The 17,860-nt window shown below is 50.3% G+C and overlaps 1 protein-coding gene across 1 annotated transcript; it reads right to left on the bottom strand.

The window, feature by feature from the left end:
• Positions 1-8,177: 8,177 nt before the first annotated feature.
• On the bottom strand, positions 8,178-17,357 carry CD300LG (CD300 molecule like family member g; the record flags this gene model as incomplete). The annotated part of the gene is made up of 7 exons (XM_079725108.1): positions 8,178-8,291; positions 8,784-8,903; positions 11,768-11,820; positions 14,565-14,677; positions 15,367-15,451; positions 16,053-16,379; positions 17,315-17,357. 7 exons carry the CDS (start codon positions 17,355-17,357, stop codon positions 8,178-8,180), a joined length of 855 nt encoding a protein of 284 aa, XP_079581234.1.
• Between the last annotated feature and the right edge of the window lie 503 nt (positions 17,358-17,860).

The following is a 17,860-nucleotide window of genomic DNA, read 5'->3' as shown; positions in this document are numbered from 1 at the left end:
CCCGCGCACTGCCACGAAGAGTAGCCCTCGCTCACCCTAACTAAAGAAAGCATGGGCACAGCAATGAAGACCCAACTCAGCCAAGATTAAATAAATTTATTTTTTTTAAATGGCACACAATTTGAAACTTATAAGTTGTTTATTTCTGGAGTTTTCCATTTAATATTTTTGGACAGCGGTTGCCCGTGGGTAACTGAAAGCGCCGATAAGCGGGGACTACTGTATTCATTCAACAATTATCTACTGAGCACCTTTGAACAAGGTGGAGTCCCTACATCCAGAGGCCCAGAGTCTACGGGAGCAGATAGGAAGAGGGTCCTGATCAGGACTCTGTAATGAGAAGCTGTTATGGCAGAACCAAGAAATGGCTCCTCAGTCAGTCCGTGGGAGCATCAGAAAGCATTTCCAAGAGGTGCTGATGCCGGAACGAATTCTCAAACATATGGGGATGTTTGCTAAGTGGATGAATAAATGCTTGTTGCACACTGAAAAGGAATGGGTATTTTGGTAATATTTTTGATATTGAATTTCTTTTTCTACTCCAGAATCCTGGCTATGAGTGTGTGTGCACATGTGTGAGGGGAGGTGGTGGTCGTGGGGTTTTTGCTTAAGGCACAGATCACCTAATTCCCCACTACCTTCCGTTTACAAATTTCCAAGTTAGTAAGGGAGCATCCCTCCCCTTAGTCTGTCATGCTACCTTGGCTTAGGGCCAGACTTAAGATATTCAGACTTGCCGGATTAGAATACTGCCCCTATTTTTGCCTACTGGGGGGCTAAGGTGTGTCCTCATATACTGTACTTAATGCAGAAAATAAAGCTGTGCTCTCCAAAGGGGGACACAAGACTGGGAGGCAACGAGAATATAATACGCCAACCTCTGAAATGTTATGCTGCCTTTAGCTCCTGTTTCTTCTCTGCTACACAGACTCCTGGGCCAGTGGGTCCATAGCGTCTGTTCCCTTGTACGCATTAAGACTCCCAAACCCTATTTTCAACTGCTCATGAGACATATCTCCACCTGGATGGACTTCTTAGAGATTTTCCAAGACCCAAATCCACAGTCGCACGTGCCTGCTGTTCACTTTCTATGTGACTCTCCAAGAACCCCATGGACCCCCTCGGGACACTGTGGTCATTGTTTATGTGGCTCCCCGCCCTCCATAACCAGGAGTCCCTAGAGGGCAGAGGCCAAGCTTTCTTGTCCTTTGGCACAAGGCTTAGGACAATTATATCAACCAAAAACCATTTTTTTGAACAAATGAATACTATCAGCTGACATCTGTTGACATTTTCTTCCCTTAAAAAGTTATGAGTTGGACAGTGGCCTCTGAATTTCTGAACAGGAAAGGGCTTTATAAGATGCAGTGTTATGTCATTTTACATGGAGGAAGTGGACCCTGTGTGTGTAAGTTTTGAACCCTGAAACCGGTTAGGAACAGAGGCTTCATTCTCTTTATCACCACCAGCTTAGTCAAACGTCAGCATAAATTCATGATGAAGGATCTAGAAACAACTTAAAAGTATGAGCTTTCTGGGACAACACAAAAGGATAAAGGTAAATTTGGCCCAAATTAGACAAACTTTAAACACACACACAAACACTCCCAGCTACAGCCCCACGCCTGGGAGGGGTCCCATCAACTAGAGGGATGTTTCGATCTACTTGTTAATTTCAATGATGACTGTAATCGTTCTGAATAACAGATTGATAGACATTTTCAGGACTCTTGGCATGAGCGAGTTAGAAAATTATTTTAGGCTAAGGAATCAAGGAGAAAAGCTATTGGGAAGTGAGACTGAGCCTGAGGAAAAGTGTACGGAGAGTTGCCAGAAGATGGAGCTGACGATTAAGAGAGTTCATTGAGGGCTTCCCTGGTGGTGCAGTGGTTGAGAGTCCGCCTGCCGATGCAGGGGACGCCCAGTCCGGGAGGATCCCACGTGCCGTGGAGCGGCTGGGCCCGTGAGCCATGGCTGCTGAGCCTGTGCGTCCAGAGCCTGTGCTCCGCAACGGGAGAGGCCACAGCAGTGAGAGGCCCGCGTACCGCAAAAAAAAAAAAGAGAGTTCATTGAACCCGCTTAACCAAGGACATCTTTCAGTTGGTGGGAGTCCAGCTCATGGGAGCAGCCAAATATCCTCGAAAAAGGCCATGTTGGAGCCACAGTGCACTGTGGGAACCAGATGTGCCAGGTGTGAGGCATGAGTGTGCACCTCTGACCACCATCCCCACCTAAGGAGGAGAAAGTGCAGCATCTGGATGTTTATATTTGTATCTTCTCTTACTTCATGCTTGCCGGTCTTGGCACAGTGCCTGACAATTTCATAAATTATCTAAGCGTTTAAGGCTGTTTCCACCCATTTTTTTCAGGGCTTGGTTTTCCTTCCAGAAACAGATCTTCCTCTCTCTGCAGTTTCTCATAAACCTGCCTTTATACTGTGTAGTATTGGTACCCAAGTGTTGGTCTGTGGACCATTTCATCTGTAGCAAGTGAGAAAATTAAGTACAAGAGGATAGTTTATAATTAAGCTGACTAGATCTAATTTTAAGGATTACCCTTTATTCTGATGTGGTGACTGTGAATTTTATTTCATCACATGCCAGTGTAAGAAACACCCCATTATTTTTCTAACTTGAATAAAATCTTTCCCTGAGTGCCTGCTCACCAGAGTGGAAAGAAATGATATCTCAATCCTGTTTTGGAGGGCTTCCTCCCTTCCCTAGAGTTACATAAAAATCTAAGGGCCTTACAAGGTGCCTGGAAAATGGGAGTCAGGGTTTTAGTGCAGACAGAGTGAACAAGGTACCTTGTGCTCTTAAACAATGAGATCCTATGTGAAACATTTTTTATTGCATTGCTGGGCTTGTGGGAAGGGAAATCTCAAAGAGGTCACAAAACAAAAGAAAACAGCCCTCTTAGGCATGGTGAGTGGACAGGAAAGGTGGAGTTGTCCTAAAGGCAAATGCCAGTATTAGCATCTTATTTGGTAAGTTAAACATAAAGCCAGGGTCAAGGTAAGATAACCTGAGATTCTGGTAAGTTAGGGACCTGGTTCCAAGTTGGTATCTTTATCCTGGACCCGTCCTGACAGAAGCAAATGCAAATCGTTTCTGGAGGAAGGTATCCTCAGTTTCAGCCCCCAGATTTTCCATAGATTCATCCAAACATGAGCTCACAACAAGAGATCACAAAATTCAGAGAAACAGACCACCATGAGCAATAGTCAACATAAACAACAACATATTTATATGTGCAAGGACTTCTGATATTAGGCACAAAATGTAAACTAACCATGTGCGTGTAAATGTTTAATGAAATAAAAGATGGCATTACAAAAATTAACAAGCAGCAAGACACTAGAATGGACAGTTAGTTTTGAAGGAGAACCATCCAGAACTTATAGAAATAAAAATACAATGATTAAAACAAAAACCAATTGGAGGGGGTTAACAGCAAATCAAACACAACTGAAAAGAGATGAATGAACCAGAAAGTTGCTCCCCTAAGTATGGTCCTTGGATTAGCAGCCTCATCAGCCTGGGAGCTTGCTAGAAATGCAGCTCTCAGGCCCCATCCAGAACTACTGCATCAGATTTGCAGTTTAACAAGATTCCTTGGTAATTAATAGGCATTTTCAAGTTTAAGAAGTACTAAACTAGAAGATAGAGCTGAAGAAATTATATAGAATGAAGAACAGAGATAAGGAGAAGGGAAATATGAAAGCGAGGGTAAGAGATATGGCCGTTATAAAGATAAGGTCTAAAAAATTTTTATCCTGGTCAATGGAGACATTAAAAAGAATGGAGTAGGCCTTCCCTGGTGGCGCAGTGGTTGAGAGTCCACCTGCCGATGCAGGGGACATGGGTTCGTGCCCCGGTCCGGGAAGATCCCACATGCCACGGATGGGCTGGGCCCGTGAACCATGGCCGCTGAGCCTGCGTGTCTGGAGCCTGTGCTCCACAACGGGAGAGGCCACAGCAGTGAGAGGCCCGCGTACCGCAAAAAAAAAAAAAAAAAAAAAAAAAAAAAAGAGAAAGAATGGAGTATAGATAAATATTTAAGAGAATTTTCCAGAACTGATGAAAGGCATGAATCCACAATCTACAGATGTAAGGATTTACACCAAACAAGAAAAATTTACTCATGGTCAGGAGTAAAACTGCAGAACACCAGTACAAGTAGAAAGCAGTCTGAGAAAAAAGATCACATCACTCAGTCTGACAGCCGACTTCTCAACAACACTTATAGCTAGAAGACAAAACGATAGTATTTCCAAAACGCTGAGAGAGAATGGCTGTAAACCTAGAATTGTATACCCAGCAAAAAACTCTTTCAAGAATTTTGATGAAGTAGAGCTTTTCAGATAAAAACTGACAGAGTTTACCACTCACATGACTTTTTAAAAAGAAAATCTGAAATGAAAGAATCTAAGTAAACATTGTCTGTGTAAAATAGCAATTAACAATAATGTCTAGTTTGTACCTTCCTTCAAAGAAAATTCTAGGCCCAGTTGCCTTCACTGACGAAGTCTACCAAATATGAAAAAGAAATATTACCAATTCTACACAAACTCTTCCAGAAAATTGAAGAGCAGGGATCACTTCTCAGCTTACCCTGATACCAAAACCAGGCAGAGAATTTAACAAGAAAAGAAAACTACATACCAGTACTGACCAACTCAAGTTAACCCCAGGTTGGCTTAATGTTAGAAAATCAAAGAATAGAGTCATATTTGCAGACTAAAAAAGAAAAAAAACATATAATCATCTCAATAGTTGTCGAAAAATCATTGATAAAATCAACATCAATTTCTGATTTAAAAAAGCTCAGTAAACTAGGACTAGAAGGGAAATTTCTCAACCTGGTAAAGGGTCTCTATGAAAAACATATATATATATATTCTTTTTCAGTTTCTTTTCCATTCTAGGTTATCACAAGATACTGAATATAGTTCCTTGTGCTATATGGTAGGTCCTTGTTGGTTATCTCTTTTCTATGTAGTAGTGCATATCTGTTAATCCCAAACTCCTAATTTATCCCTTCCCCACTCTTCCCCCTTTGTAACCAAAAGATTGTAGAAAATCTCTCTTCAGTAGGCCTCAGTGGATTAGGGTCATAACATCCAATTCTTTGTCTAGGGGTCGATTAGGGAAGGACTATCTTAAAACATTCATTTTCCCATCGACACTCTCTTTGGTGTTAGAATATTTCTTTAAAAGAAACTAATGGGAGGATAAAGGGTAGTTTATTATTATAGCTAATATCCCAATTTGGCAAAACAGAACTTTAGCAATGCTGATGTTCCCCTAATTTTTACCTCTCCGCAAGTTCCCAGGCTGGAAACCCTTGCTCTTGGGATGGGTGAGCAGTGGCTTATCGCAATTCTTTTGTTCAAGGGCCTCTCATAGGTACACAAGATCACAGAGCTGAAGATGTGGGCGTACAAATATAAAACCAAGGTGTATCAAGATGGGGGACTGCAGAGTGACAGCTAGCGAGGGAGCAGACGTCTTCCCCTGCCCAGGAGGTTGGCGCTGGGCCAGCACTGTGGCAGCACTGGGAGTTAGGACAGTGTGCCAGGGACTATGAAGGATGCTTGAGTATCTAATAGATCCATGGAAACTTGGAAGCCAGTGGATGCCAATCCTAGGCTGCCTTGGAGAGAGCTCTGCTTCACAAAAGACATAGATCTCTTTAGCAGGCACGTGGTCTGAAATCAGGCAAGGGGTGGGACTGGGATGACCCAGCTGAGCACTCCTGGTCCCCCCAAAGCTCTGGCTGTTGTAGGTGACAGGCTGAGAGGACAGGAAGTTTCTTTCTCTTCTGAGAAGCCCCTGTTCTCACCAGTCTCCAGCTGAGAGATTTCTCATGGGGGAAGCCTGCTTTGGAGGAACTTCTGGGGTCTCTGAGACCACCTGAAACTTGCTAATTCCTACTTTCCCCAACTTCTGGGCACACACTGTGTCCAGATCCTGGGCAGAGTCCCTAGAGCTCAGACTCAGGTCTCCCTTTCCACTCAGAGAAGGTAAAAGGTGCTCACTACTTCACCCCCCGGGGAACTGGCTGCCACCTTCTGGTGAGTTTCCCTTGCATCTTCAGACCGGCTCCACCTTGCCCAGCCCCCTAGGCCCTCACTCAATAGGCATTATGGGTGGTTTCTCCTCCCACACCCACTGGGACGTGTGCAGAGGCTGGTGAGGACTTTGAGAAATGCTGACTGATAGGCCCTGGTGGGGGTGGAACTGGTACTACCATTTCTCAAAGCTGTTTAGCAATGGGTATGAGTAACTTCAGAACTGTTCACACCCTCTGACCTGGCACTTCTACATATGCACATCCTTCTGAAAGAAATCTCCAGATGCAGGCAAAGCTATGTGCCTAGATTCACCATGCTGTTATTTGTAACAAAAATAGAAACAAATTAAATATCTAGTGAGAGAGAACTGAAATAAACTGAAGCATACCAATCTGAAATACTATGCTGCTGGTCAACATTTAATTTATAAAAGGTTTGTAAAAACATTATGCAAAAACATGCTTATAATAATTAAGTGGGAAAAGCAGAATATAAAGTTGTATGTACAAACTAATTTGTAGAAGCACGTCAGCAAGTGATGTGGAGAAAAAAGACTGGAAAGAAATACAACTTGCAGTAATTTTGTCTTTGGGTAGCGGTGAGATGATGGGTGATATGTTTTCTTCCTTTTATCCCCCCATCTTTCTAGGTTTTGTATATTGAGCAGCTCCCGGTTCATTTTTCAAAAACCCAGTAGTTCTGTTATTCTACCTTCCCTCCGCCCACTCCAGGGGACCAAACTCCAGGTCACCGTCAGGTTCCCCTTAGGGTCCTGCCCTGTCCCCTCCCTCCTCCCTTTTAGACACCTACCTCCACCTGCACCCTGTGTTTTCCTACCCCCTCCCCAGCTCTCAGAACCCACAGGTAGTCAACCCTTTCTTGACAAGGAAGGAGCCGTGCTTTTTTCCATCCTCCTTCCAAAGCCTGGAATGCATGGCTAGGTAGGGAGATCAGAAAGACAACCGCTCCCCGCCAGTCCTGGGCTCACCCCTTCCAATGTGCACTTGACCTGGAACTGGACTCGGGGAGGTCCAGGAAAGCCCCCAGCTGGGTCATGGTGTCATGGGCAGAGGAGGCCCTATAGGGGGCAGTGGGGAGACTCCACACACCAAATATAGACTCTCTAAACTGGAGGGGCCTGAGAGCTCAACCAGCCCACTGGTGCTCAAACTCAAGAGTTAGAATCACCAGTGCACTTTTTAGAAATGCAGAGTCCCGGGCCCAGCCTCAGAGATGGTTTTCGTAGTTCTTTTTTTTTTTTTTTTTTTAATTATTTTTGGCCTCGTTGCTGCGCGCGGGCTTTCTCTAGTTGTGGCGAGTGGGGGCTACTCTTTGGTGCGGTGCACGGGCTTCTCATCGCGGTGGCTTCTCTTGTTGCAGAGCACGGGCTCTAGGCGCATGGGCTTCAGTAGTTGTGGTGCACGGGCTTAGTTGCTCCGCGGCATGTGGGATCTTCCCGGACCAGGGATCTAACCTGTGTCCCCTGTGTTGGCAGGCAGATTCTTAGCCACTGCGTCACCAGGGAAGTTCCGTTTTGGTAGTTCTTGATGGGGCCCAGGAATTATCTTTTTAACCAGCTTCCTGAAGGACTGGGATGCAGGAAGTTCACAGCCTGGCTTTGAGAAATCAGAATCTGGTCTAACCCAGCAGTCTCCCTCCTCCTCACCAGATTATGCAGGAGAACTTGACCTTGAGTCTGAGGATGGAAGGAACGGAAGAGAAGGTGGGGTCTGGAGGGGGAGTTAGGAGCGGCCTGTGACTGGGCACCCAGGCCCAGGGGAGTTCCTGTAGCAGATACAAACTCGGACCAGACCCCCTGAGCCCTGCCTGGCCCCTTGAGGGTCCAGCGGCTGCACGTTTTGCCCAGGAATGTGACCATCTTGGGGAGGTCCCCGTCTCCAGCTGGAACCGTGAAGCCACCACTCCAGGCTCCAGTGCTGATGAAGCCTTCTGGGTCAGCTGGGGCATGCAGGAGGAAAGCTTGGGGAGGGTGGAGGAGAGCCCTGGACTCTGGCAGGAGGACTCTGAAGCCGTAGCAGAAAACTTATCCAAGTTAGCGCAAATTCAGCCCTTCCAGAGATTCACGGAGGGCGTTAGGCGGTTAGACTGAGATGAACTTAGAAAAGTCGGGCTCGTCCCCAGACACGGGGAGGGGAGGGCCTGGGGTCATGTCTCCCTCAGGGGTCTGCCACGAGGCTTCGTCTTCCTTTGAAGTCTGTAAAGACAACAGTAGGGGTTGAAAAGCAGAGCCCGGCTGCGGGGGTCTCCAGGTAGCTGCTGGGTCCAGCCCAGCCTTTTCTGCACATTCTGGGCCTGTCCATCTGGGGGGCACAGGACTAACCACTCCTTTTTCCCAGAACTCCCAGGCTTTGATTCATTTCCACCACCCCCCGCCCCGCCCCCAGGCCCCACTCCCTGGGAGATCAGCCTCATGGCCTCGGCCCGGTTCTGGCTGCAGATGTGGGAATCCTGCCAGCTCAGAACTCTTTAAGCTGTCACTCTCACCATGCTATTCAAGAATTTTCTGGATCAGAAGAAATGAGGATGTGAGGTCAGGAGCCCTGGCTTCCTGGGTGAAATGGTCTAAGCTCTGGTTATGGTGGGGAAGGTAGGCGGATGCTGAGGGCAGAGACCTCCCCCACTTCCTTGCATTGTCTGAGTGGAGCCAGGCTAGCGGCTCCAGACCCCCAGAGCCCTCTGTCCCCACCTGGCTCAGGCACCGGATCTCCACATTGGGGCTGGCAGAGGGCTTGGGGCTGGCAGGAGGCCCAGTGGGCCCTGCAAGGTCAATCACAGCATACTCTGGGACCCCGCTGTTCCCCAGTGGCTGAAACAGAGACTCAGTCAGAACGGCCTGTTCTTGGCAGCGGGGATGGTCCGCAAGCCAGAGCAGGAGGAGGGAAAGGCAGGGGGTGGATTTTGCAAAGTCAGAGTGCTTGCGGCCAATTCACTATGTCTCAGTGTGGCCTTGGGCGAGCCACCTAACTTCTCTGAGGCCCAAGCTGTAAAACGGGGATAGAAAGTTTGCCCTTAGGGTTACAATAAATATTTCTGATAATGTTTTATCACTCAACAACTGGGAACTCCTGGAATGATTAATTTGGTTCCATGATTATTATTTCTATCCTTGAAGCAGGAAGAACGTGCAGGCTGCAGGTTCTCTGTAATAGGCCCGGAGAAAGCAAAGTTGGACACCTCAAAGGTTCACCAAATAACAAACAGCACAGGAAGAATTCTTTAGGGATCATGGGTCTGAGCAATCCCTCCCTGATCAGATGAGAAAACCGAGGTCCAGGGAAGAGAGGTGGGTAGTCCAGAGCGAGTGTGGAAGCCCGTCTCCTGGCCTGGGCTCAGCTGCCCGCGTGGTCCTCAGGTCAGAATGCCGGGCCCCTCCATCGCCTGCTCCCTTGCCCCCAGCAGCTGAGCAGAGAGGAGGCTGGAGCTGGCCAAGGCCCCCAGCCATGTGTCCTAACAGCACAGCTGCCCTGAGCTGGCCCGGCCAGCAAACCCCTGGCCTGATAGGCACCGAAGCCAAGGAAAGAAGCTCCGATTTTCTGGATAACTACGAGGTGTCTCATCTCACTCGTTCCTAACCACAGTCTCGTGAGATGGGGAAGTCGAGGCTCAGAGCGGTGATGTAACTTGCCAGAAGTCACACAGCTGGTGAGTGGCTGAGCTGGGCCTCGTATTCGTGATTCTTTGGTCTCAGACTCTTTCCTACGCTCTGCTGCCTTCCTGGTAGGGCGTCCCGCACACTTCTCTTTGCGGCAGTGTCCCTTGTCTACTAACTGGGTGCCTGCTTCTATCAATACCCTAGGTGTAGGAGATGGGGGCAGAGGTAGATGTTTGGGCCACCTCTGGTGACACCTGCAGTTTTACGGGGGACAAGGTAAGAGTCAGAACAGCATTCCTCAGGTGAGATGTGACTGGGGGGATGAGGGCCTGAAGGAATAAGGGAGGGGGAGGGAGAATTCACAAATGCTGTCACTCACGGCCCTCGTGCGTCCCAGCCCTGCCTGTGGAGAGGACATGGCAGAGCTGGGGTTGGACCAGAGAACTCCTGACATCAGGTCCATTTCCCATCAATCCCATACTGACAGCTTTGTGATTTGGTCGAAACCCAGCCACTGCTGACCACTGACCACTGACCACCAACAGCTGCAGAAGGGTCACCTTCTCAAGGGTGACAGAATTTGAGGAAAGAACCTCAGGGGGCAGAGAGCAAACCACACATGTAGGCTGTGGCCAGGACCACTACCCTCTGTCCAGGGGGGAGTCTGCATCTCTCAACGGTCCCTCTGCCCACGCAGTGGACCCTGGGCTGTTCCAGCGAGCGTGGAGGCATTTTCTGGGTTGTTGACTGACTATACGAGATCTATATGAGAGCCTCTACTTCTAGGCACTAGAAAAACAGTAGCAAGGCATGGAGGTTTTCCCTCCGAGCCCAGCCCCTCTTCCGGAGTTGGGGGAGGGGTGAGCCCCAGGACGCAGAACCAGGACGAGGGCCCTGGCAGTGGCTGTGGCAGCCCCTCCATCTGTCTCCGTGACCTTTCCCTCACTCCCGTCCACCCCTTTGGTCTTGCTGGGCTTTCTGAGATAACGACAGCTGCTTCCTAAGTGAAGGAAGGCCCAGTACCCCATCCCACTGCAGCCCCTCCCTAGGGGCATCGGGCCTGAGTGTTTTGTCCCTGCTGGCGCCAGGAAAGAAAGCAATGGCAGCCCTCCTTTCCTGCTCCAGTGTTTAAGGGAATCAGGGTGGAGGCATCTCAGTAAACAGCTGAGGAAGGAGAGGCTAGGGGCGGGGGTGCTGGCGAGGCAGATGAGGCTTCGGTTTCCTAAGCAGTGACTCTCTCCGTAGGAGTGCTGGTGTGGGAAGAGGGTCTCTCTTTGCAGGGGTCAGGGAAGGGCCCAGCAGCAGGTAGACTCAGAGGGCAGCTTCCTCTCTCCAGGATGATGGGCACAGGGACCCCCATTCTTTCTGTCCCCCGGTCTCCAGAGCACCACCCGCAGCCCGAGTGTCAAGGTAGCTACACCACCTTGGTCTCAGAGCCAACGAAAGCTCAGAGGAGCGTGTCTTGGAAAGAGGAGAGATGGGAGTCTAGAGTTCTGGATCCTGCTCTCTATCTGGGCCACAGCCTGCTGTGTGACCTTGGGCAAGACTTTTTCCCTTTCTGGGCCTCAGTTCTCTCTTCTGCAAAAGCAGACTAGAGTCTATTGGGAGTCACACTCTGGTGTGCGATCAGAATCCCCCAGGGCAGCGTTTACATTTCAGGTTCCTGGCCCCCACCCCACCCGATGTCGAGTAGAGTGTATTTCTAATAGCCCCCCCCCCACACACACACTGCAAGGTGTTCCGTAAGGGATTTTGCACCAAATTTAGAGGAAGGCTGGACTAGATATCAAAGCCCCCCTGTGGAGCCAGCTCCAAAGTTCTCTGATTCTAAAAGGGGGGATGGGAAGAGGGCCTTGGGCCTGGAGCAGAGACCCGCTGGCACCAGGTGGGAAGTCTGGGTGAGGAGGGCAGCCTGAGGGCTGATCTCGGGGCTCACACAGATTCCCTGGATGTGGGAAGCAAGTCCTGCCTTGAGGTCAGCCGTGGAGGACCAGGCAGGGGAGACGGAGAGGCAGGGCCTGGGAGTCCTGACTTCTGGACCCAGAGGGATCTGAGCTTGGGCTTGCCTCCTTCCTTACCAAGTGGGAGAGATGGACCTTCTCCTTCTTCTGTGTCTCCGTGGTCAGTTCAGCTGAAAGAGACCAGAAGTGTTAAGGGAACCATTGACTGAAACCGCCCACCCTGGCCAGGCCTGTTACTAACCACTTGCATGAGTTATCTTAAACGGGAGGTCCTGGTAAGGAATGCGGAACTAACAAGCTACCACCAACTGGAAGAATTCAGGAAAGGTCAAAAGGAGAGAGGAGACTCCAGTCCGTATGTCCTACCAACCTCCCAGAATCCTTCTCGCTGGAATCCATCTTGGGTGAGTGATGCGTGGGCCACCAGGAAGGACCCTGAGTCAGAAAGATTGGCCAGAGACAACCCGGAAACTAACCCCATTACCATAAAACCCGAGACTGCGAGCCACGTGGAAGAGCAGTTCTCCTGGGTTCCCTTACCCTCCTGCCCTCCACCCGGGCGCCCCTTCCCAATGAAGTCTCTTGGTTTGTCAGCATGTGTGTCTCCTCAGACTATTCGTTTCCGAGTGTTAGACAAGAGCCCGCTCTCGGGCCCTGGAAGGGGTCCCCTTCCTGCAACAGAAGGAGCACCTTGAAGCCAGGAGTAGCCGGGGTAGCCTGCAGCTGCTCCCACATAGGTGGACTGGGTTCCTTGCACCTGGGGCTTCCCAGAGGGAGCTGGCAAGCAGTTTGGGCCGAGAACCCCAGCACCTCGGCAATGACCTGGACTTTTGAGATTGGTTCATGGAAATCCCCTCGCGTGGACCAGAAACTGGCTAGGGAAGTGATCCTGTATGCCAAGGTCATTGCTTCTTAAATCTCAGTGTGTGTACAGGACCTTGGGAAATTTTACTCAAATGCAGATTCTAATTCAGTAGGCTGAGGTTGGGGCCTGAGAGTCTGAGTTGCTAACAGGCTACTAGGGGATGTTGCTGCTGCCAGCTGGGGACCACAATTGGAGAGGCAATGTGCTAAGAGGCTCTGAGGTTGTGATGGGAACGTTCTCACCCTGTGTGCTCCTCCCGACTCCTCTGAGGGGGCCTAGGGACGTGGGTAAAGCTGACATTTCTTCCTGGGGGCCACACAGAGGGGAGTTACGTAGCAGGCCCAGCGTTCCCCACCATGGCCACCAGCGCTGGGACAACATTGCCAATTTGCAAAGTTGGCTTCCTGGTTCTACCGCTTTCCAGCTATACAAACACAGGGCAAGTTGCTTAACCACTCTGTGCCTCAGTTTCTTGCCCTGTACATTGCGGGTATTTGTAAGTGTTGAATAAGTAGTTCCTAACTTGACAGTATTGAGGAGATTAAAGGAGATAAAAACAACATAAGCCACATCACTGTGCCGGGCACAAGGCAGCTCCCATTACTGTTATTTCGGTTAAACCCTCTTAATCTGTGCCATCCACCACGGGAGCTACACACGGCCATTGAGCACCAGAAATGTGACTACTCTGAATTACACTGTGGTTGAAAGACTCAACTGGAAAAAAATGAATGTAGAATGTGTGTCATTAGTATCTTTTTTTTTAAAATAAATTTATTCATTTATTTATTTATTTTTGGCTGCGTTGGGTCTTCATTACTGCGTGCGGGCTTTCTCTAGTTGCAGTGAGCGGGGGCTACTCTTGGTTGCAGTGTGCAGGCTTCTCATTGTGGTGGCTTCTCTTGTTGCGGAGCATGGGCTCTAGGCACGCAGGCTTCAGTAGTTGTGGCACATGGGCTCAATAGTTGTGGCTTGCAGGCTCTAGAGCGCAGGCTCAGTAGTTGTGGCACACGGGCTTAGTTGCTCCATGGCATGTGGGATCTTCCCGGACCAGGGCTCGAACCCGTGTCCCCTGCGTTGGCAGGCGGATTCTTAACCACTGCACCACCAGGGAAGTCCTCATTAGTATCTTTTTATTTATTTGTTTGTTTGTTTATTTATTTTCTGTGGTACGCGAGCCTCTCACTGTTGTGGCCTTTCCCATTGTGGAGCACAGGCTCCGGACGCGCAGGCTCAGCAGCCATGGCTCATGGGCCCAGCCGCTCCGCAGCACGTGGGATCTTCCTGGACCGGGGCACGAACCTGTGTCCCCTGCATCGGCAGGCGGACTCCCAACCACTGCACCACCAGGGAAGCCCCTCATTAGTATCTTTATATTGATTCCCTGTTGAAATGATAATGTTTTGGATCTATCATGTTAAATAAAGCGTATCATTAGAATTAACTTCACTAGTTTCTTCTTTTTCTCATGTGACTGTTAGGGAATTTTAAATCACATGTGTAGCTTCTATTCTATTTCTGTTGGGCATATATCTGAGGAAGCTGAGGCTCAGGGAAGTTAGATGACTTGCCCAAGGTCACACAGCTAAGAAGTGGCAGAGCTGGAATCTGAAGCCAAGCCTTGAAAGGAGCTGAGGACCTCTAGAGACCCAGCGGCAGGTGCGGGGCCACAACGCACATCCCGCTCAAGTTCAAGTGCTCAGGCCTGCACTTCCCCCTGTAATCAGTCCTCGTACAAGAAGCAGAGCCTACAGAGACTGGACATGGACTCACTGGGATCAACAAGGAGAGAAGTGGCTGATGAGCTTGGTCGGACAGACCAGAGCAAGATGAGAGCCCCCCAGTCTCTTGCTCCCCCGTTTGAATCGCTTGTGCTTAGTGTGGATGGCCCTGCGGGTCCCTCAGAAGAAAGGAGCAGGACTCCTCATGCCCACGTCTCAGATGCATACACCGAGGCCCGCGAGGTCTCTCTGGGGCGGTGGGGGGACTGTGGGTCTCAGTGAGGCCCCTGGCTGACAGCCTCTCACCCCTCCCGTCTACACTACTCACCTTTCTTCCTCCACTGGAGCGCGCAGCTGCCGAGGGCGGCCAGGCCTGTGGCCAGCAGAAGGGCCAGCAGCACCAGGACTGGGGCCAACATGCGGGTCATCGGGATGGACACCCTGCGGACGAGATGGAAGGAGCCTGGTGGCTGTCATCAGATGTCGGCAGCACACTGGGCATTCTTATTCTGAGTCCCAGTCATATCCCTCATCTCTCCCAAGGAGGTCAGAGGGTACCAGGGACCACAACATCTGGTTAGTCCCAGTGGAAGGGACCTCAGCCCCCATCGCCAGCCCCAGTAGGCACTTTCAGCTGGGTCTGAAACTGTGAGTAGTTACCTGGCCACCAGCAATGGAGGGCAGTTATATATAAAGACCCAAGAGCCAGTCCTTCAGGCTGGGCCTCCAGTTGGGTAAGAAAACATCACATTGCTTGGTTCCAGTTTACTGCTTAGCACAGGGCCCAGTGTAAAGTGCACAAACACGAGCTACTGAACTGGGGTGGCTGTCCCTGAAACCGGGCAGGGAGCAAGGTGGGGACTGGGGCCATGGCGGACCCTTCACCTTGGGTGGGCCTGCATGTCCAAGGCAAAAGTGCTGCTGGCCCCCATAATGTAGGTCGTTCACTGCTCCAGGGCCCTGCTGGGTAGGGGGTGGGATGGGGGCTGAATCTGCCCTCTCTGCATGTCTGCGGCCACGACAAGAAGCCGTGTTCTCCCAGAGGAAGGAGTATTGTGTTCTTATTCGCTCAGGGGCACCTTATGGTTTAGTGATGACCTGAAAAGGTGGCCTTGGTTGGAGCTGCTCACCTGGGCTTGGAGCTGCTTCTGATGGGGACAACACTGGTGTCCTCTGTTGAGGTAGAGTCCAGCCGTGTGGCTTGGCGGGAGATCCCTGCAGGAGGAGAGGTTGCTGGGTGAGGAGAGGTCCCTGAATTTGGAAGGGTTGCTGCATACGGAGAGGTCCTTGCATGTGGAGAGGTCCCTGCATACGGAGAGGTTGCTGGGTGAGAAGATGTCCTTGCAAATGGAGAGGTTGCCGGGTGAGGAGAGGCCCCTGCATACGGAGAGGTTGCTGCATGCTTGGATGGGGAGGTCCCTGTGAATGGAGAGGCCTCTGCCCCTGTCTTCCCCAGCTTCGCTGTGGTGACTGTCAGGTGGAGACCAGCAGAAGCTACAAGTCCAAAAGCAATGCCTCAGCACCTTCCCTGATCCTTGATTCCCAGCATTCCCAGACCTCTGACCCTTGACCCCTGAACCCTAATCTCCCCAGGACCAATTTCTCAGAACTTCCCCAGCTACACCTCAAACAGAGGCCTTGAGGAAGCCATTTTGAGCAAGCAGGTCATATCTCAGGAACACACCAAACCTGTGCGTGGCTCTCAGCTCCCCCCCATTTGAGCTGCAGCCTGTCCTTTATTGTGGGGAGGTGCCATCCTCCAGCCCCCACCTCCATGACCCTGAACCCCTCCCAGGGAAGGAGGGACATTTGTTACCTGGAAAGACGAGCAAAGAAACCGAGAAAGTCTTATCGAAGCCCACTCTTTGGACCCCACACCAGTACTGCCCCACGTCCTTCAGGGTGAGGTTCCTCAGGATGACCTCCAACCTGAGCTGCTGGGGGTTGTCGTGGACGGACACCCTGCCTTCCTGGCCATATTCTCCAGAGTAGATAGTCCCAGAGCAGCGGGAGATCAAGAACCCGCTCTCCCTGCACCAGTATTTCCTGTATTTCTTCAGCTCTTCCCCGTAGGTGCACTGCAGGGACACGGTGTCACCTTCAATGCCGCTGATCTCCTTAGGGCCCACCAGGGCTTCATAACCTGAAACCACAGCAGGGGTGAAGGTTGGAATTCCCCGATTCAAGTACCAGGATCAAGACCAGAAGGCTTTCCTCAGTCACTCCCTTCTTGGGGCAGCCCTGGTAGGAGCTGGTACTCCACTCTGCCACCGAGGAATCTTGGGACAGGACTGTTGCTGTTTCCCTAAACCTGGCATACTGAAGGCTGGTGATGGGGAAGATCTAGATTCATACAGCCCAGAGTTTGAATCCCAGCACTGTCACTTAGTAGCTGTGTGGCCCTGGGGAAATTGCTTGACCCCTCTGAGTTTTCTCACCTATAGATGATGACAATGTCCTATTTCACTGAATTAAGATGCTATCATATGTAAGAGCCACCATAATTTTATAAAACATTAAGGAAAAAACACTGTCATTTGAACAACTGACATCAGTTATAAGATGCATCCTATTTTTTTTATGTTAAAAGGTTAAAAAACGAAAGAAAGAAAAAAAAGAAAAGCAGGCTTGTGAATTGATGAAACAGGATAATTTATCTCTTGGGGCTGTTGTGAGTGGTACAGCAGAGGTTCAAGAAATATTTGCTGAGTTTAATGTGCCAACATTAAATAAGGGGTGTCTTGTCTGTCCCCAGGCTGGCACAGAGTCAGGAAATGAAGACAAAAGAGGTAAAGGCACTCTCACAGCCACTTGGACATGAAGGGCCTGGAGCCCACAGGTCTGGGGGAAGACCTGGCTCTGGGTTCCAGAAACAGCAAGTGCCCGCACCCTCTGTGGGCTGAAGACGAATGGGGAGGGGTGAAGCCTGGAAGGATCAGGCAGCTGGGCTGGGTCACCCCCACAAGGAAATGTAGGTTCAGGAGGTCCCTCTCTTGCAGACCCAACGGGCAATAAGAATAAGCAATAAGGACATTGGGGATAAGCCCCACCATCCCTCCATCCCCAACCCCATCTCACCTGGGAGCACGAGGCAGCCCCACAGCAGGACGAGGGGTCGCATGGTGAGCGCTGGCCAAGCGGGAGTGCACGCCGGGAGCTGGGAATTCCTCTCCAGGCCACGCGGGACTTTAACTTCCTCCAGAGGCGAGATCGAGAGAAGGAGGGGAGGGGAGGGGCCGTGTGGCTCCCCCAGCCGGGGGGCGGCGCCTCTGCTGTTCCCTTCAGTACTTACCCTTGGTTCACGGCGACCCGCACCCGAAAACCCACCGAGCGCTTCTCCCAAACCCATGCCCTTTCAGGGGGTCTTAACCATGCCCCCGGCCGCCCACCCCAGAGGGCCTGTGTGTAGAATTCAAGGAGTCCATGAATCTGGGCTGGAAAATAGTACATCTTGACTTTTCACTAACCTTTACGTAACATTTATCTTTCCTTATATGATGCGTAGTGTTTGCAGTGCCGTGACTGTCACCAATTAAAAATCACAGACACTAGCAGTTCAAGTTGTCACCGATAGCTTGAAATACTGTGTACGCACCTCACTACTTGGAAAATCATTAGTTATTA

The sequence above is a fragment of the Hyperoodon ampullatus genome, assembly GCF_949752795.1.
Source record: "Hyperoodon ampullatus genome assembly, chromosome: 19".
Taxonomy (NCBI): Eukaryota; Metazoa; Chordata; class Mammalia; order Artiodactyla; family Ziphiidae; genus Hyperoodon; species Hyperoodon ampullatus.
This window is presented reverse-complemented; position numbering and strand designations above follow the sequence as displayed.